At 40.3% G+C, this 21477-nt stretch overlaps 1 protein-coding gene and 1 long non-coding RNA gene across 2 annotated transcripts; one reads left to right on the top strand and one right to left on the bottom strand.

Moving 5' to 3' along the window:
• Positions 1-3304: 3304 nt before the first annotated feature.
• On the bottom strand, positions 3305-6799 carry LOC125430246. Its single transcript, XR_007244115.1, has 2 exons — positions 6527-6799; positions 3305-4400 (listed from the first exon to the last, which is right to left on the bottom strand). It is a non-coding gene; the product is annotated as an uncharacterized LOC125430246 (long non-coding RNA).
• Positions 6800-6862: 63 nt separating this feature from the next.
• Positions 6863-21477, top strand: CAMLG (calcium modulating ligand). Its single transcript, XM_048492118.1, has 4 exons — positions 6863-7052; positions 12972-13417; positions 16148-16213; positions 18445-21477. Exons 1-4 carry the CDS (start codon positions 6863-6865, stop codon positions 18634-18636), a joined length of 894 nt encoding a protein of 297 aa, XP_048348075.1. The 3' UTR covers positions 18637-21477.

The following is a 21477-nucleotide window of genomic DNA, read 5'->3' as shown; positions in this document are numbered from 1 at the left end:
GGAGAACAACGAACTTGAATTCTGACCATTAGGAATTATAATTAAGTGGCTTGATTCAGCTGAACAGATGGCAAAATACAGATTGGTTTCAGCTGTTAACACAGAGTGTATAATATTTAATACATTAATGGAAAGTAAATATGGGAACCTTCCTATGGATGGTATTTGATTAAAATTAAGTCACATTTTTATATTGGGTTTCCTGTGAAATGTTTACTAGTGATGCTAATCTCATAATTTTCACCATATTAGCAGAATTGAGCATTTGATTTGACATCCAGGGAAACATCCTAGCAGCAGTAATATTGCCATTTCAAAGACAAAAAAAAATCATTCTTTCAGGGAAGCATTTTGTGGCTTTAAGGAGAAAAGATCTGCCTGATCTCAGAAAGTCTACTTAATGGAAGCAGTCATGAAATTTCTGCATAGTGTGTGCACATAAGATAAATGCTTTAGTCATGCCCTGAAAAACCTCTGTAGATTAAATCATGACAAAGAGAATCTGTGTTTTATAATGTGTCTGTATAAAATACCATGCAGGGAATCTGCATCAGTAATATCTTTCTTTGATGATTAACTTGTTGCTGGCATGGATTTCTGTTCTTCCTCATATCCAACTTGAGGCTCTTCTGGAGAGTGGCAATATTTTCCACTGTACTGTTTCCTTTAGCATTCCACCTGAATAATCCGTCACAGCCATTTTCAGGCCATTGTTAATGTTCAGCTGTAAGTGATTTTTAAAATTTTGCCTCAGTGCCAGGCATAGTTGAGAAGTATCAGCGCAAGAAGCCACTGAAGTTCTCTATTGAGCCGTAGTATTTATAAACCAGCATTTTGAATTAGAATATCAACTCCTGTAGACGTCTAACCACACTGCCTGCTGATCTATGCAGTTTGTCAGAGTGGCTTATGAAAAGTTACTTACAGAATTGTCATAGTCATGTTACAGTAGAAAAGGTCTATGTTTAAAAGGATTAAAGTACACTTGTTGAAACGTTAAATTGAAGTACTTTGTTGCTGGCGTTATCTTGTATAAGCTCTACTTTATTTAGAGCATATGTCTTTAGAAAAGATAATGAACTTCAGGAGTATATGATTATGGGATGTGTCCTAGGAAACCATCCATTGATTGCCTCACAACACAACCAAAGTCTGAATGTTTAACACTGTTCTCTTGAAACTTCAGAACAAAATGAAATACAATCATTCCAGTCTAGCAAGAGCAATCCACAAAGATACAAAAATGAGGCATCAGGGCATAGATTCATTACCCTTCCGGTTCAATATGGATATGCCTACATGGGGGTATAACACATTCAGCACTGAGTGAATGTGCACCACAGCATACAATGCTGATCAGCAATGGTTCTAGCCATTTTCTCAGCATTCCTTGTGTGAGGAGATCCTTGTGTGCATCAGTATGTTCTGTATACAGGAACTGACCTGAAGCAGAGGGGGTGCTATAGACTCACTAACTTCAGAAGAGCCAGTGTAACGGTTTTGCATAAAGTAGCCTATATGTGACTGAGACACTTATTTCATGGAAACGTTTCTACCTTCTCTTTTTAAAAAAAACAAGAGCAGTGAGCACATATTACAGTAAGATTACAGTAAGGGGAGAATGCTTTGGGGGATGGTCATACTCTTTTTGCAATACTGTATTTCCTAATTTTATTCCTTGTAATGGGGAAATGTCACCTGCTTCACCTTGCATTTCTTTTTAATAATGGGAACTGTAGGGCAGACTTGCATATAAAACTGCCTGTACTATGCTGTAGTTACATGTATTTTAAGATCTACAGCAACTTAACTAGGAAAAGGTGGCCCAGATGCTCACACCTTAGCATGGCAGTCCACAACAGATTTTCTCTATTTTTCTAGTTTAAGATTTTTTTAAACAATACTTCAGTATGAAGGGTGAATATGTTGAATTCAGTCAGCATCAGAAAAATCCATTTTTAATTAGAATTTGCTTTTCTGTAATTTAACAACGTGCATTTGAGCCAACCTTGACAGTTTTGCAATAACTAGAATAAAATTTACTTTTATTCAGAGATTTACGGAGTATGTAATCAGATGCAAAATGGCTGTTAAGGGACCATCAAATGTGACTAAGCTTCTATTCACTAGTTACTGATTAAATCCTTATAGTAAATTTGATTTTTTTGTAAAGTAGTGTAAAATATTGTAATATTAATCTTTGTTTTCTGAACTCAGACATTGATCTTCAGTGTGAATTTGTAAACCATGTCCTTCTGAACTGGAGGCAAGGTTTTACTTGTTCCCCTTTTTACAGTTTGTAATTTTCACTGTTTTATTCCTGTAAAAAGTCATTTGTAACACATGCAAATGCTTATTTTAGCTGTGCTAATTTATCAAATTTGGCTATTCAATAAAATTAATTGAAAGAGCTCATAACTTCATATTTCCTTTATAAACAGTAGTTGGAAGCCCCTTTTCGCAGTAAAATGGTTTGGAGGCTCTTTAGTAATGGGTCAAAAACTCTGAACTTTATACTACACAACTAGTACATAGTTTGGAAGACAAGTTTGAATTAATGTTTCTCCAGAAACTATCACTAGTAGTTACTGACACTCCTAAATGCATTCCAAATTATTTATTAAAGTGCCAAACTGGCTGGTGCTTAAGTTGAGAAAAATTCTCAGGTTCCTACCAGCCCAATCCCGAGTGTGCGGCGAAAGGAGTTGTGGAGGTGGTGGGTCCCTACACTAGTGGGACACTTATCCCAGCAGGGGCAAATCTACTGGCAGGCGACCATGGAGCCAAATCTACTGACAGGCGGCCATGGGGCAATCTCTACATTGGCCAGTTCGTGCTGGCGTAGAGGGAGCATTCCAGAGGTGTAGCTGGGGTGGAGTTAACCTTAGTCAGCTTCCACCCCAGCTTTGTCTTCTGGAACACTGGTGCATGAATTTACACCACTTCTTAGCATGGTGTAAAGCCATTGAGCCAAATGGAGGGCTTTTTGATGGTGGGGAATGAGTACTTTTTTGTATTTTACCTCCTGCGCTGCCAAAAAGTTCTTTGGAAATGGTGAGGGGCAGGGGCACCATCCCTGGCCACCCCAGGACTCTGGATTGGGCTGTCCAGTTGAGTCTACTTGGTGTCTACATGGATTGGATTCAAAATACTGAGAGTCCCACTTATGCAATGTACCTCTCATCTTCCCTGACTTCTGCTATCCACCACCACCTAGCAAATTGCTCCTATGGGTCATGGAATCCTCAGGAAGAATGTCGAATGCAACAAGGGGATTGTAGTCCAAGTGAGAGTTCCAGCGAAATAGTAGAACATTTTTTATTTATTCTTGCTCAAACATTCTAAGTTTGTTCCTCTAGCACCAGTGGGAATAGTAGAATGACCAGTAAAAGCTGTATTAAATGCATGTTCAAAGCTTAAAAGTACTAGATGTTTGCATTCCTTTTTGGTACCGAAATAGATTGTTTCCTTTTTCAAAACTATTACTCCTTTAAGACCAATCATGTGCTACCTTCTGAGTTCTCCAGAACTTTTCCTTGAAAGAACTTTGAACATGTACAAACTGTATTGTCATTTTGGTTGATCTTAGTAAAAGATATTATGTAATTTGTATTAGGGTTTTTAAAATTTTGCTATGAATTAATATAGCCACATATGTATTTTCCCCTCACCCTGTTATTCTAGTACAGTTATTCTAGTCCAGATTCTATGCCATACCACACAGGTGTCAAACTCACGGCCCTCCAGATGTTATGGACTATAGTTCCCACCATCCCCTGCCAGCATCATGCTGGCAGGGGATAATGGGAACTATAGTCCAAAGCATCTGGAGGGCTGCGAGTCTGACACCTATGCCATACCATACCACTCTCAATACACAACTCTCTATAACTGGCAACATAAGCCAAAATAAATATTACAATATGAGAATTCTGTAAGGAAACCATATGAATATCTTATCCTCCACTCAGGGATTCTCTCAGCAGTCTTCAACCTATCCTGACTTCAGGTGGGCATTCAACTGCAGCCAGGAGTAGGGAGCCCACTAAATTTCAAGTACGGCTTGGTATCACATGACATCAATTGCAATAGGAAGGTGAGGAGCCAGCTTCAGAACTTAACTCTGTATCACATAGTGACCTTGCTCTGCTATTCTTTTGTCCAAAAGGCATGTAAGCAGGTAGGGAGTGTGGAGTGTTGCTGTCTATGAATGCAGCACATCCTTCCAAAATTAAAAAAAGCTTGACAGCAATTCATTATCCACCTGAGTATGCCCATTAAGGACCACTGACCTACACAAGCTTATAGTAGCACAGCAGCATGTTACAGTGTTCCTTATTGAGTAGCTGTAGAAGCAAGTAGGTGTAGCGACTCTCATCAGGAAACAACATTGCGGCAATCTGGAAAAGATGGGAATTAGGCAGAGAAAAAATTATTGGTGGTGATGGAATAAACAATAAATTCCTTTGGAGGTAAGAAAAATAAATGTTCTAAATTGTGCTAGAAAACTAAACACAATGGTGACCCTTTTCAATAAGTATTGCTATTTCCCCTATCCAAATAGTTGTCATGTTGGTGCACAACATATAAGCTCAAGGACTCATTACAAAGTACTGTTGTATGATTTCAGGATTTGGAAGGCATTGTCATGGTTTCTCACAAATTATGATTCATCTTTATATCAGATTCTGGTAAAAACTAACCAATGCTTTTTAATGGAGAAACAGTAATATATTTCTGACTCGCAATACTGGAAGCATTAAAAAAGACTGAGGGAACAAACAGCTGACAGTGGCATGGTTCCACTGTAAAATTCTAAGAGTTTAAGGCAGATGCTTGATTCTTATTTGAACATTAACAGTTTCTCCCTTGATGGACCAAGAAAATTGATTCACCCATTAGTTTTGCATGCATGTGATACACTGCTTGTAAATGACATCAATGTCTCCTGCAGCTAGTGTTTCTGTAAAGGGTGGCTGCTAGCAATTTGTAGGCAGATGAGACTAGTGGTTGTGCTGAAAGGGGAGGATAAATCTTGGGATAAACCTAATGTCAATGTTTACAAAACTACCAGTCAACTCTCCTGCTATTTATTATCTTGAGTCCACATAAACCTGATGCTTTGACATGTTACAGAAGTATCTGGTGCTCTTGTGTATTTGCAAGCCTATAGTCACATCACAGTGGCATAGCACAGCTTAATTATAATACCAATGCTTTTAGTATAATAAAGTATTTTTAGTATAATTAAGCACAGATTATTTATAATACCAATGTTTTCAGTATTGCATAGCTATTACAATGTTTTAAATTTGCAGTATTTAACATCAAGTTTCTAACAGGTCTATGCTGGTTGTCATGTTCCTACAGAATACCGGCAAAAAGATTATCACAGTATGGGCTGACAAGCTGTTTTTTTTCAGTATCCCAGAAGATATAATCTGTGGGTTCACTTTACATGTTAGTTCAACATCTGAACCTTTGAGCTGGGAGTACATCTGAGTATCTGTTGAATCAGAATGTGACAGTAATCTTCCTGTTATTTTTCTGAACAAAGTATCATATACCGGTATCCATTCTCCCAGTAAGCAACTGAGAACAACAGATACTTTCTTTTTTGAGGAAGGGAGCAGTTGTTCTTGCCTTGCTTAATATTATCTGCAGCAGCAACTTTATATTTTAAAAAATACTTCCACAACATCATGGGCAGCCTCTCCAGCTGTGTGCATACATGCCTAGAGCTGTGACTCCTATAATGTAGCAATTTAGCAGTTCAATATGTGAGAAGTGGGAAGCGTATGTTGATGAGAGATTCATAAAGAACAGGCCTCTACGACTCAGTGATACAGAAGATGCCAAGGGGTGTGTGTGTTACTTCGGGTCCATCTCTCGCAACTCCAGGTAAAAGGATATCAGCTATAAGAGATAGGGAAATACCTTCCTTTGCTTGGAACACTACTTAAGGTCTACAATACCAAGCAAGATGAACGAATGCTTTGGCTTAATATATGGAATGTCATCAGTTCAAACAATAGCAAGAGGTTTGTTCAACACAGACAAAAGTACTAGGTGGCAGGGCAAGGGCCATTGAGGAACTCTAAAAGTATGGCCACATCAAAACCCCAGATCATTTATACAGAAAGTATACGAAAAACTGCTGAAACGCTGAAATCTACAATTGACAGATATGTGGGGGCTATTTGTTCATAAAATTTCAAGAGGCTACCCAATGGGCAGACCAAAGCAAGCATGCTTCTTAGCAAGTCTCTTTATATTCAGTAGAGCTTTACTACCAAGTAAACGCAACGAGACTGCAGTCTATTTTCACAGTGATTCAAGTAGTTCCACTTCCTCGAGTTTTCCCTTAATTCAGTTTTGAAGTTCAGACTGAACTCGATAAGAAACGACACCGCCTCCATCCACCTGCTGCGATGTCCCACTGGCCCCCTAGGGCCACACAACCACCAGCACCCGTATATGTCAAGGGAAGAGTTATTACAAGACGGTTTATGAGGTCATTACCTACCAGCGCTGATCTCGTGGGGTTGAGCTCCACTCCACCTCTCACGCCCACTTTCCCTCGAGGTCGTTTTTACCATCTTTACTAAGGGCAAACTGTTCCTAGGCAGCAGTGTACTGATTCGGTCTAGCCAACGGTTATTGTCAGCACCAGTATTGTGAAGAGGCAAACCAAACCCTCGTCCAAAATGGCGCCTTTCGTTTCAATGTCTGCAGGCGGTACTTAAAATGGCCGATTGTAGCGCTTGCGCCTTAGCTGTGAGCTGTTAGGGGGACCTGGCTGGTTCCATTGTGTGTCAGCAGAGGCAAAGGCTGAAGGAGGGACTGCTGCTTTCCTGTAGGGATGGAGCCGGACCCGCAAGGAGACAGCGGTAGCAGCAGCCGTGATGGGCCTGGCGCGGTTGCCAGCTCTTCAGCCGCCGCCCCTGGCCTCACGGCCTCTCAGCGCCGCGCAGAGATTCGCCGGAGGAAGCTGCTGATTAACTCAGAAGAACGGATCAATCGGATAATGGGTTTCCACCGGCCGAAAGCGGGTGAGGATGGGGCGTGTCTGGGATGGGGTGAGGACTAGGATGGCCAGTCCTCACTTTGAGAAGGCGACAGTCAGGTGGGAAGAAAATAGAGGAAAATACTCCTAATAGAAGAAAATACTTCTAAGAAAATAAAAGAAAATTTCTTAGAAGAAAATACTGTCACCCCTCATATGGGGGGCGGGGGGAGGGAGTCCAGCATGCCTCTTTTCCTCTTTTAACTCTCGATCCTGGCGAAAGGCAGGAATTGGGTCACCTGTCCATCTGAATTGCGTTCACCGCCGAATTAACTAACGTGATTTCTTAAAATCAAACCCCAAATTGTAAAGTTCATTTAGACTGTCTTTCTGCTGTTCCTCTCCGCCTTCCTTTTAAAAGGTGACAGAAGAAGCACCTCATTTTATTGTGTTTAGGACAGGTGCTCTAGTTCTAATCTACCTTGTTCTTGCATTCGCTCTCTGCAGCCCATATAGCCATAAAAGGATTCCTTATATGGGTTCATTAGATTTTGTACCTCCTGAAATGGCTTGTTTTACATCCATTGTAAAAACTGGGAAATTTGTTTTTGTCACACCAACTGTATTACAAAATGTATCTTGATAGTGCCTAAATAGTTGCCTTTTGGTGGCTTCACAATTAAGCTGTGATCCAGCTTCAAATGCATTGTGTCAGATATGTTGTGACACAATTTTTTCTTCATTCTCATTTGAAAAATAAATGAATTTAAATGAATTGCACTGGAAGAAGCTTGGTACTACTTAAGGTTTAAAAAGTCAAAATCATTCATATTGAAGTTGTATGTGGATTCAGATCTGAAAAGATTGATTGAAAGTTACTGTAAATGTTGTAGAGTTTGGTTTCTTGGTTTGGTTGTAGAGTTTGACTATTCCTTGTCCTAGCTGGAGCTCTCTATTAACTTTAAATTCTTCTGGTATCTCAATGAACTGATACAACAACAAAAAAGGCTTTTTTGATTATGTCCATAGCTTTAAAAAGGACAGATTTATGGAGGAGAAGTCGATCTGTGGCTACCAATCTTGATCCTCCTTGATCTCAGATTGCAAATGCCTTAGCAGAGCAGGTGCTCAGGAGCAGCAGCAACAGAAGGCCATTGCTTTCACCTCCTGCATGTGAGCTCCCAAAGAAGGCACCTGGTGGGCCACTGCGAGTAGCAGAGTGCTGGACTAGATGGACTCTGGTCTGATCCAGCAGGCTAGTTCTTATGTTCTTATAGCAAAAGTAAGGGGGAAAAGATAGGATAGAGTCACTGCACAGAGAAAAGGCAGAACTACTCAACACCTTCTTTACCACAGTCTTTTCCCAAAAAGGAAACGATGCTCATCCAAGGGAAAATGAAACAGAAGATACAGTAGGAGAAATTCAGCACAGAATAAATAAAGAGGTAGTGCAGGAACACCTGGCTACTTTAAACAAATTCAAATCCCCAGGGCCTGATGAACTACATCCCAGGGTATTAAAAGAACTGGCAAGAGGTAATCTCAGAACCACTTGTTATAATCTTTGAGAACTACTGGAGAGCAGGAGAAGTCCCTGTGGACTGGAGAAGGACTAAAGTTATCCCCATCTTCAGAAAAGGGAAAAAGGAGGACCCTGATAATTACCATCCAGTCAGCAACACCAGGGAAGATTCTGGAGCAGGTAATTAAACAGACGTTCTGCCAGCACTTAGAAGGGAACGTTGTGATCACAAAAAGTCAGCATGGGTTTCTGAAAAACAAGTCATGCCAGACTAATCTTATCTCTCTTTTTTTGATAGGGTGACAAGGGAATGCTGTGGACGTAGCATATCTTGATTTTAGTAAAGCTTTTGACAAGGTGCCTCATAATATTCTTTCAAGTTAGCTAGTGAAATGTGGACTAGACAATGCTACTATTAGATGGATTTGTAATTGGTTGACTGACAGAACTCAAAGGGTGCTCATCAGTGGCTCATCTTCATCACGGAGAGAAATGATAGAACATCTGTTTTCAGATAGGAATTACACCCCATCAGCTTCTGTCAGCATGGCCAATTGGCCATGCTGGTGCTCATGTAGTCCCAGTCTCTAAACCTGAGAGGTTCCCTACCCCTGGACTAGTGGGATCCCACAGGGTTCTGTCCTGGGCCTAGTGCTATACAATATTTTTATCATTGACTTGGATGATGAAATAGAGGGCATGCTAATCAAATTTGCAGATGACACCAAAATAGGAGGGGTAGTTAGTACAACAGAGAACAGAGTCAGAATTCAAAATGACCTGGGCAGATTAGAGAGCTGAGCCAAAACAAACAAAATAAATTTCAACAGAGATAAATGTAAGATACAATGCTTAGGCAGAAAAAATGAAATGCACAGATATAGGATGGGTTTGACACCATGCGAAAGGCTTCAGGGAGTCTTAGTAGACCACAAACTGAACATGAGTCAGCAGTGTGATGCGGTGACCAAGAAAGCCAATGTGATTCTGGGCTGTATCAATAAGAGTATAGTGTCTGGATTGAGGGATGTAATTGTACCTCTCTATTCTGCATTGGTTAGACCTTACCTGGAATATTGTGTACAGTTCTGGGCACCACAATTCAAGAAGATATTGACAAACTGGAACAGGTCCAGAGGAGGGCAACCAAAATGGTAAAAGGTCTGGAATCCATGTCCTACGCGGAGAGACTTAGGGAGCTGGGTATGTTTAGTTTGGTGAAGGTTAAGAGGTGACATGATAGCCATGTTTAGATATTTGAAGGGATGTCATGTTGGTGAGGGAGCAAGCTTGTTTTCGTCTGCTCCAGAGACTAGGACCTTGAGTAATGGGTTCAAGGTGCAAGAAAATAGATTCCAGCTAAACATCAGGAAAACCTTCCTGACAGTAAGGGCTGTTCGACAGTGGAATGCTCTACCTCGGAATGTGGTGGAGTCTCCTTTGGAGGTTTTTAAAGAGAGGCTGGATGGCCATTTGTCAGGAGTTCTTTGATTGTATGTTCCTGCACTGCAGTGAGTTGGACTTGATGGCAATGAACTTCAATGAACCCAATCAATCTTTGTCTCCACAGAACTATGGGCACTTTCACGCATGCAGAATAACGCACTTTCAATCCACTTTCACAATTGTTTGCAAATGGATTTTGCTATTTTGCACAGTAAAATCCAGCTGCAAAGTGCATTGAAAGTGGATTGAAAGTGCATTATTCTTCATGTGTGAAAGTTTGCTAACTTTCCCCATTCTATTTCCATACCAAACTCTGGTGATTGGGTTACAAATATTGCTGCTGCTTTAAATATATTTTGATATATAGTGTACTTAATATTTTGAGATGTTTTCATTCGTTTTTTGGAAGCCACTTTACTGAGAAAGTAACAGGCCAGGGGTACCCAATGAGCTTCATGTGTGGATAGATTTTTGTACCATGTCTCCACCCAAGCTTTATCCACTAGTATGCTGTGTGCTATTATTATTTACCAGTAAGATAGTTTTAATGTAATTTAATTCATAGCAAGTATTGTATTTGCCCATTTAATCAATTCTGTGAAATAGGTTACAATTTTTATGTGGGAAACTGAGGCTCCGAAAATGATTTGACTAATGGCATAAGTCCATCAGGAGTGAATTGCTCTCTCCACCCCCAGCCTTTAAATAAAAGTGCAATGCTGGAGATCTTGTTCTTGTTCACTGCTTTGGTTCTCGTCCTGTTGTAGAGGACAATGCTTAGACTTTTGAAATAAAACTCTGTACCTTGGACTATATTTGTTCTCAGTAGTTATAGGAATGGAAGAAAATTCCTGGGTGAGGATAGCAGTGATAGAGTCTGTTCTAGTAAAATCCTCTCAGCCTTTTAACTAAGATTAAGTGTACATAGCAGAAAATATGGCTTATTGTAACTTAAAGACTGATTTATTGAAGCATGAGATATGAGGGATTGAACTATGCTAGACTCTAGTCTATAGATCTGTTGCTTTGTTGCCGTAAGACTCCTTTTTGTTTTATTGAAGATTTATTGAGACATAAGCTTTGTGTGCACTAGAGCCCACTTTTAGACACTGGAACGATTACTGTTGGTGTTTTACTGCCCTTCTGGCAGTAAAATGTAGTGGGAGAACTTGCTGAAAAGACTGGAAGCTGCAGCATATAGGTTTAAAATTGTGCTCTCAATCATCTTAATCCTTTTCTGTCCAAGACTCATATTTAATTCATATTAACTCCAGTCTGTGACTTGGATGTATTTCTATTTTTTCTGTTTTTCACATTATTGAGTACTGTGCCCATCATGGTTTTTGATGTTTTTGTTTGTCTTTCTCTTTTTCCTAAAACAATTCACTACAAAAATGTATGGTATCATGGGTGCGATCAGTTATAAGTTTGTGTGTGATGACAGTCTTTCTGGTTGAATGCCAGTACTCTGTTCTGTAATGTCTGAGGGATATTTCACACAATGCAAAATTCAGTCATGAAAGCACTTTCTATGGTCATATAAAATTGTAGACTGGCAGTAGATAAGTACTGTGTACAAGGCTGTGTCTTTGCCCAGGCTAAAATCAAAGTATATAACTATTACCTTCATTGTATCTCTTGCTGTATATTTTGTAAGAGAAGTTTGGAAAAAATGGTATAAAGGGAGAAGTATGTTTCCAGATGTTGTCTTTCCCAGTAATATTAACACTGTGAAGAACTTAAACTGACTTGTGACCCCCACTGACTTGTGACCCTCTCCCTCCCCCAAAGATATTGCAGAGATTCTGGTGGGTTTTCCGGACTGTGTGGCCGTGGTCTGGTGGATCTTGTTCCTAACGTTTCGCCTGCATCTATGGCTGGCATCTTCAGAGGCGTATCACAGTGTGTAACAGACTTCACTCTGTGATACATCTCTGAAGCTGCCAGCCACAGATGCGGGTGAAATGTTAGGAATGTTAGGAACAAGATCCACCAGACCACGGCCACAAGATCCACCAGACCACGGCCATACAGCCTGGAAAACCCACCAGAACCAGTTGAATCCAGCTGTGAAAGCCTTCGACAATACGTACTACAGAGAAGTGGGGACCTTACAGATGAAAAGCCACAGAAATGTGGGGGTCTGCAGTGAGGAGGGGAGTCAGTTAATATCACCTCTGCTCTTCTATTGATGGAATGTCGTGGGATCCAACCCACTAAGACTAACTCCTTTAAACAAATGAAATTATAACTTTTACCCTTGTTAGGTAAGGTTTTATATATATATATAGTATATTTCCCTCATTGCTCAAAGTTATATTGAATCAGTAATATAAGCCAGGTTATGAAAAAGTCTGGATAAACAAAATAACCTTGTTCTGCTACCTACATTGAATGGACATAACCTGCAAAATGGCTGCCACAGCTTGCCTTTAGTCGCAAGATGAAGATTCTTTGGTTGTTTTGGCAGCTGCTGCCAAAACAATTTTTGAAAATCTGCATTTCTTGAAGAACCCACTGAATTAATCTTAGTTCGTTTCCCTTACGTCCTGTGGTAGCTACGTACTTCCTGCACCCACATACCTCAGCTGGCACCATGCAGCCCAGGCTCCAGCCAGGGGGGGTGGGGCCTGACTGTCTAGCTGCTCCACACAGCCCAGGCTCCAGCCTCCAAGGCCTGCCAGGGAGATGACGCCTGGCTGGCTGCTCCACCTCCTCCTTAGGCAGCCAGCCCGCAGCGGCCCAGGCCCAGCAGGCCTCAGAGGCTGGTGCCTGGGCTATGCGGAGCAGCCAGAAGTGTTGTGGGTGGGTCAGAAGTGTGGGGGACGATTTTCCACCCCCACGTGACTCACCAGGGGGGCTGGGGTGTTTGTCCCCAGATGTCCCCATTATAGCTATGTGGCTGGTGTTTAGGTTGCAAACTTATTAGATTGGGTATCATAGTGCTTGGAGTTCAAGCTCAATTTGTACGGATTACTTTTTGTTTTTTGTCTTTAGATGATGACACCCATTCAGAATCAAAGCTTCAACTGGAACAAGATAAATTGACCATTCCTGCTCCGTCCGTTTCCAAGCGAATTGTACTTGGTGACACTGTCTGCAGTTTGGCAGGAACAGCTGACCATGGAAGCAGTGCAGTGGAGCACAAGGGAGAGAAAAAAGACTTGTTTAATATAGCACCTGAGGTTGATAGTGATGGCACCGCTGAACTCCGGCAGTGCAGTAGAGGTGATCTGATGGAACAGCGAACTCCTCAGCATGGCCTAGACCAGTATTTGTCAAGATTTGATGAAGCTATGAAATTGAGAAACCAACTGATGAGTGAGAAGCCAAACCAGGAAAATGGAAATGCTGCAGAGGAATTTGATTCTTTCCGTATTTTTAGATTAGTTGGGTGTGCACTTCTTGCCATTGGAGTTAGAGCTTTTGTGTGCAAATACTTGGTGAGCTGAGAACTCTTATTTGATTGTCATTAATTCTTTTTATCTTGGTTATTTTTATCTGGGGGGGGGGCACATTGGCTGTCCCATTTCCCAGATGGGGAACTGTGTGAAGTGGTTATTTCTCCAGTGCCTCTCAATTAATTCATAATTGAAATAATTAAATGACAGTGGAAGATTAGATTCAAGTCCAAATCCATGTATTTTAATCATTGACTTGCCACCTTTAGGATTGGGTCCAGGTTAAACTGTAAACTGATTCTTCCTTCCTGTTGCAGACCCCCTTAATGGAATTTTCCCAGGTGCCCTATCACCCATGAGCAGTTTTTCATGAAGATCAGTGGACTGGCAGTGGGAAGGGGGAGGCAGAAATGTTCCATTCTGATATTGGAAAGTTCAAGATGGATCCAACCCACTGTTCTTCCTAATGGTAATAGTCTAGTTTAAAGCAGACTTGTAGCTCTGTACATGTCTTGCAGAAGAGAGACAAAGAATAAGACCGCTCTCATTGACTTCCCAAGTTCAGCAATTGGATCCTCACTCAGACTGCCTCAGTGGCCAGCTATCCAGCAGCTTAGGAGATGGGAAGTATGAGAATATATTACTTTTCTAGGCCAAGGGGTACACATGATATTTAGTATTAACCAAGTAGCAAGAGTGAGCAGAATGTGATGAAGCCGTAAGCAGACAGCAGTACTCTAGAAACAGTGTAATTACACTTTTGATTCACTCCTGTTCTGGCATTCATTTAAGTCAAGGGAAGGGATTTCACACAGCTGCAACTTTACCAATCCATGGATATGGTGCTAAGGCATCCCTTTGCAGTTATCCTGACCAATTTGGATACCTTTATACAGTATATTTCCAATGTTCAGAGGGCTTCACATAAACTATTTCAGTAAACCTTGCAACAGCCATGTAAGGAAGGGCAATATTATGATCCCAGAGTTGCCAGGGGGTGCTAAGACAATATTGGTTCACCCAAGGCTACTTTATTGCTTTCAAGGCTTAGGTGAGATTTTAACTGTGGATTGCTGAATTCTTGTTTTTAGTTATTGTGCCCCCCCCCCCATCTAAATTACAGTGTATTGGGTGAGAAAAACATATTGTTGGATGTTTGTTCCTTTTTAAACATCTGCATGCTGGAATATAATATGATAAGGAACACTTTACAGATGCATTACCTTTGTTCTGTGTGTATTTCTTAGGAATATACTCACTGCTTTTACCAGTTCTTCCTGAAACAGATTAGAAGCTACTTTACTTGATCAATACTGTACAACTTTGGACCTGATTATTAACATGACTTCAGTTCTAGTAATGTGAATCTGGACTCCAAAATATGCTAAAGTTTCTGTCCTTTGAGTGATAGGGATGATTTGCAATGTAGCTTTTCATCACTTGAAATGTTAAAATTGTCGGACTTCAGTTCCCTGTCTAACATCAGGATAGAGATATTTCAAGATGTAGGTGTAGATCTTATGACTCATAAGGAGAGCTCTGCTTGGATTTCAGAACTTTCCTGCCTCCTACTCTTTGCTGCAGCCACCCTGTGAAATTCTCTGTAGAGGTGTAGGAGTGGTCCCCCATCTTGGAACAGAGCTGGTAGGGTATGACCCTTTTCATGGCTTAGCTGAGATTTGAACTGTGAGAAGGTCTGTAGTGGATAGAGGGAATTGAGAAAAAGTCTCTTCAACTCCAGGGGAAATTCATTTCTGCCAGCAACGATAGACTGTAGGACCCTATGGGTATACGTTTTAAAGAACAAATTGTGCAGCATTAAACCACCAGTCAGATCAGTCAAACCATTGGAACCTCTCAACCTCTTAACCAGGGAACTAACTGTGCAAAACTCTTTCCCAACAATATGAAGTACAGCTTCTAACACTTCATTACTATAAAGATATTTCATGTTATGTACGTGAACTTTGTAATCATGTTTTATATAACGTGAAATAATTTTATATTAATACTTGCCAAATATTTCACATAAGACTCCTGTTGAGTATCTTTGGACATGCCCCCCTAAAGCCACTGTTGATATGTAATGAATATATCTCCATCTCAATACTGATTTATATAACACTGTATAATGCCACATGTATGTTTGTGTTCTATCTGGCAGTTGTCAAACTAGTTCATCCTTAAATATAATGACAATTGGCTTCACAGTAGTATATTGAAGTGTATGTAGCTCCTTTCAGTGCATTTTTCAGTATGTCAGCTGGAACTCAGGCAGCACAATCCAGAAGTGGGGGGCAAGCTAAAAAAAACCTCCTGCTGCCTGAATCGCCCCATTGGGCTTACGCTGCTTTTTTTGTGTGGTGTTAAGTCTGCGGGCTCAGAGGGAGACATTGTCAGGCCAGTGGAAGCCAACAAAAGTCTGCTCCACTCCTGGGAATGCCTCTGACCTGACCCATCCCCAGTGCCAGCATCCACTTGGACAACATTGTAGCTCCCCAGCGGCACCCACTTCCAGGTTTGGCTGCACATGGAGATGTGTGATGCCTAGATGCCAGTGCATTTGCTCTCTCCACTGGGGTGAGTGCCTCATATGCCAATGGAGGGGGGCAAAAATGCTGGCAGGATCCTCCACCACTCCCTAGCATTGTTCCTCTTCCCCCCAATCTGGCTTGGGCCATTAGTAATGAATAGTTCCTTTCCTTGAAAATTTGGATTAATGCAATCGCTTGTTACAATTTTCTAACTCATATAATTTTCTATTTTTTTCAGTCAATATTTGCTCCATTTCTTACCTTACAGCTTGCATACATGGGGTTGTCTAAGTATTTTCCAAAGGTAAGAGAGATGTGTAATACAAACAGTTCTCCAAACATATTGAAGTGTTCTTTGGTGATATAAATTATGGCGGTTGTTAGTGAGTATTTTCTCTAGTAATCCAGTATTCACTGTAGTCCTTAAATAGCTAGTTTTCAGTCTTTGTCTGACCCATCATTTTTACTCATCTTTAGTTTGGGTGCAAGGGTGGGGGTGTTGTCTCGTCTGCACTAGCCACTGTTGGCTCACTGTGAATCTCAATATTAACAGCACAATCCACTAGGGGGTGGGGGGAGTGGTTTTGTAGTGACCAGGAATGGAGCATCCCCACCACCTCTAAAGAGATTCTTGGCTGCAAGCTTTCAAAGAGGGAAATATCCCTGGCCAACCTGAAACTGCCATATGCAGCACAAAGTCTGTACCAGCCAAAGGGGACATTTCCAGGTTGAAAGCCTCCAGGAAGCTGACTAAAGTCTGCTCTGCCCCCAGGAACATCTCCATTGATGCTGGTGCAGGCTCCTATGGCAGAGGAGCACCAGCACAGCAGCTGTGATGGTGTCTGGGTGATGCAGAATCATGCAACTCCTTGCACCAGTGTAAGTGGCCCCCACAGCAGGGTAAGTGCCTCTTATGCCATGTGGACTGGCAGTGATTCTAGCAATGGGGTCACACCAGCTCCACAGCCCTCCCCACCCTGATGGATTGCACTGTAAGTTTTCTTGCCCAGCCAAATGCCTATAAGGCTGTCCTTAAAAAATAACAGATCACCATCTTGTATGCATGACAAGTTCTGTATGCGTTGGTCTCCTGTAGTGAGTCTATCTGTGTGTTGATCATTTGAAGGAAAATAAGGCAACAGAACAGAGTCTTGGTTGTTAATTTCTTATAACTGGAATGAGGATGGAGATTTTCAATGTCTGTAAAAGCCTGCTCATCCAGAAAAATAATCTCTCCCTCCCCTTTTTTCTGCTTGTTGATTAGGAAGAAACTGCATTGCAGACATCTTTGTCAGAATTTTTTGATCTAGATTAAAAGACTACCATTTCTAATGAAATAATAAACTTTAGATCAGGGGTGCCAAACATGTGGCCTGAGAGCTGAGAGGGCTCGTCAGGCCCATGAACCAGCTGAGGCAACTGTCTCTTGCCCCCGATCTGGCCTGGTGAGCCACACGAGATTATTGCCTTTGGACAACAGCAGCAGAAGGCCATTGCTTTCACATCCTGCACGTGAGCTCCCAAAGGCACCTGGTGGGCCACTGCGAGTAGCAGAGTGCTGGACTAGATGGACTCTGGTCTGATCCAGCAGGCTAGTTCTTATGTTCTTAAAGCAGCAAAACCAAAAATTCCTGGTTGCAGAAGGGAACCTTGGATACACGACATGAGGGTTCCTTCTGCTCTGAGGTTAGGAAGCATCTTGATATGAGTGAGTAATTTTTGTTTACACTGACTAGTAACATTTTATGTAAACTTTCCTCTCCTGCCATTACACTGTAGCAACCCTGATCCTAAATAGGAGAATTATCAAATGCCAGCAGTTCAAAAACCATGATGAAGTGGCTATTAAAAGAAAGAAAGCCAGCTCTGAAATTGCAAAACTCTGGAGAAAAGAGAAATTTAATATTCACCCAGTGTGGTTATAGGTTCGTCTGATCTAATGCTGTCTTTACATCCTAATAATTGTACGTTTTGCACTTTTCTTATGTACTAAAATATAGCACTGATGTCAAAAGAGCAGACTGCAGTGTATAAAGAGCCTGTTGTATTAGAAGTTTATAAGCAAAATAACAGGAAAACATCCTAATTTTTAATCATGTTTTTCTGATATTTGTGGTAGATCTATAAGTATTCATCCTCAGGCACTCCAAAATGAACATGCTAAAAAGGCCTTACTCCTTCCATTCTCCTAGCAGTTCTTTCTGACCATGGGAAAGACAATTTGCAGAGGCCTGTGACTTACAAAGCTTAATAGGTGCAAAGGTGAGAGGCCTGAGTGAAGAGAGAGGGCAAGGCAGTTTTGCCCCCTTCTCCTCCTTGGCGCAGTTCTTAAATGTGCCTTAGTTTTTATGGATCCCTGGGCTTCAGGAACCAACATCCTTTGGGCTGGAAAGGTCTCCTGGAAAGGAGGGAGACAAGGGAATTATCTGCATCCAGCAGTGCCTTCCATTGACAATTTGCTGGATTCAACCTACAATGTTTAAAGACAAGACACTATGACAAAAGGTTAACTTTTTAACTTTTATTTTTACACAGAGTGAAAAGAAGACAAAGACTACAGTATTAACTGCTGCTCTTTTACTGTCTGGGATTCCAGCAGAAGTGATCAGTCGTTCCATGGACACATATAGCAAAATGGGGGATGTCTTCACAGACCTCTGTGTCTATTTCTTTACTTTCATTTTCTGCCATGAACTGCTTGTGTTCTTTGGTTCTGAAGCACCATAACTGCGGGACTTTGTGTGATACTTCAAAAGAACTGCATCAGTCTTTATTCTGCAAATGTCTCTGGATACGTACATAGGGTTAAACTTTTATCCAATTCTTACTTGTTTCAGTCCTGCTTAAAACATGTTCCTGAATGGAAGGGCCCAACTTTGCAGCTAAATTACTGAAGCCTCAGTATAGTGCACAGTGACTGATATATGGATGATAGCATGTGAAGCTCAATACAACTATAGGACCTTTCTTCTAAATATGAATATGTTCTTTCTTACCCCTACTGGCTCAAACGGTGTCCTTTCTTAACCTTGTTGGCTCCAACAGTGATCTTTCTCATCAGCAATACAGTGTGGTAACACAGCATAACTGATGTCTTAAGCTTAGTTGAACTGCTTATAAATTGTAATTTGGAATCCCTCAAAATTACAACTCATCACTTTTATTCCCCTAAATCTCTGAATGTATACATTTTAACTAGAAGAATGTTCTGAAAAAAAATGCCAACCGTAGCTGCTGTCTCTGAAACAGGAGGTGTATCATCATGCTCTTGTTCTGTTTGTTGTGACAGGTAGGCTTGAAATGGGAATGCTGAAGCAAATAATAGATCAGTGATGCCCAACCTGATTCCCGTGTATGTTCTCTCTGAGCATTCAATAGCTCTTCCATTTGAGTTGATGTTCTAATTTCCAATGTTTACACAGTTTGTTATAATATACTGCATTGTGTAACCAGTTAAAAAGTTGCTCTTTTTAGGCCTATATTTTGTACCTAAGCTATCACAGTTTTGCTCATTTTTCTGGTTTAGCAATTATTTCTGCATCATATTTTCTATGCTTTTCTTTCTAAGAATATGTGCGTACAAAGTTAGGTCTATTACACATGAACACTTCCGAGGGATCACAACATTTACTAATAACAGGAAATTCACACTGGTTTAGTAAATGGGATACAGAACATAATAATGCTGGCTTTTTAAAATATACTTGAAAACAGGTTTCATAAATCATACCCAAAATATTTAATTGAAGTTATTTCCATCAGAATCAATAGGACTTAATTCCAAGTGATTGGTTTATCATTGGTTCATTACTTAGGTTTCTGTTCTGTTTTACTGGCTGTTATAATGATCAAGCCTTTACTTGGCTTTCAGGATTGTTCTGAAGTTACTTAAGCATATTGTCTCTCTTCTCCCACTCCCACAAGTTCTATGATTGCTATGTATTGTGTACTGGTAGATTTTTATCACTTGAAGGGCTAGTTGAGATACGGCATAAGACCATGATGTGGTTAAGTATTTGTGTGCCTCCTTCATGTAAGAAATCCTTACTCATTTTTGTCGTTATTTCCTAATTAAAGATGTCTGTCATTATTTCCTAATTAAAGATGCTGCTAACTTCAGTTATGAACCTATGGTCCACCCCCAGTATTTAAACACTATTTTGTTATATTTACACTGGCCTGTGGGAGAAATTAGGCTGCTATAGATTATTGTCCAATATTGTGAAGGATGAGTATATTTTTCTCTTGGCTTTTGATGTGTAGTGTCCTGACAATGAAATGGTCTTGCTTTACAATTTAGAAGCTTAGTTGTTACTAACCAACCATGCACACTGAATTTTTTTGCTACCTCTGCATTTTACCAATTTATCTTTTAAATTCTATAATCACATAAACACAAAATTCTCCCTTTAGAAACAGCATTCAGAGTTTTAATATTTTTATGATAGCTTTTGTTGGGACATAACACTTGCAATTTCACCCGATTCTCCTTCTATACTGAGCTGTTGAGACTTGTAGGGGCCTACTTAGGGATTAGGCAAGGCTTACAGATCAAACTCAGTGTTGCTTAAAAGCATATGAGGCTTCCTCACTAGTTTGTTTTGAACTTTCTTATGTTTAATTTTAATATTTTAAATAATAATATTATTAATGATACTTTAATAATAATAACAGTGACATCTGTTAGGTGGGAAGTATCGAGAGCTAGGATCTGTAGAAGGGACGAAGATACACAGGAGAAAACAGTACAAATTGCTGTAACTTTGATTTCTAGCTTTGTGAAGAAGCTCCTACTGCTAAAATGACAAGATTTTGTTCAGCTTCAAAAACTCCTTCACTCTTTAGCTGTGGGGAACAGCTATGGGAGAACATAAGCAAAACTCAGTTTGTATGTTAGGGTTTCCCATGTGCATCTATCCTGGACAACATATTCTATTGTGTTCAAGAGGCTTTGCCCTACTGTAAAATTTGATATCTAATTGTACATGTTTTACTATGTTTCTGCACGTCTATTGAAGCATAAGCATTGGATGGCCTTCAGAAGATTCAGAAAAATGGCTTAGCAAATAGCTAAACCTGAGTTAGTTGAAGGTTTTGTGTTGGCAAATGGTAATTATAGAAATTTCCATTTTCTCTATAGAAATTTGCAAAATGAAGACCCTTTAAACATTCTAAACTACTAATTTCAGTTGTTGAAGTTAAGCTATTGTAACAGTATAAATTGTGACTTTTCTAGTATTTTTGATCCCTGTAGGCTTGACATGCTGGATTTTTAAATAGTAATACAAGTATGATTTTTTTTGATCTAAATGGATCTTTTTGTTCAAACTACTTGCTTGTAAAATTTAAAACCAAGAAAATAAAACTTTCTTATGTAACTTTCCCTGCTGTGAAAAGGAATATGGGATGTAATAACAGGTAAAAGTGTCCACAAGGCGTTTGATATGTTACATTTGCAAAACTAGGATTCCTCTAAACAGTTATCTTATGTGTTACGAATATCCATTGTAGTGTTTATTTCTACTCTGTTTCTATTAGATTTATTAAAATTACGTTTATCATTTCTCA

The sequence above is a fragment of the Sphaerodactylus townsendi genome, linkage group LG03 (assembly GCF_021028975.2).
Source record: "Sphaerodactylus townsendi isolate TG3544 linkage group LG03, MPM_Stown_v2.3, whole genome shotgun sequence".
Taxonomy (NCBI): Eukaryota; Metazoa; Chordata; class Lepidosauria; order Squamata; family Sphaerodactylidae; genus Sphaerodactylus; species Sphaerodactylus townsendi.
Note: the sequence above shows the minus strand (reverse complement) of the source record. Positions and strands in the feature narration are given on the sequence as shown.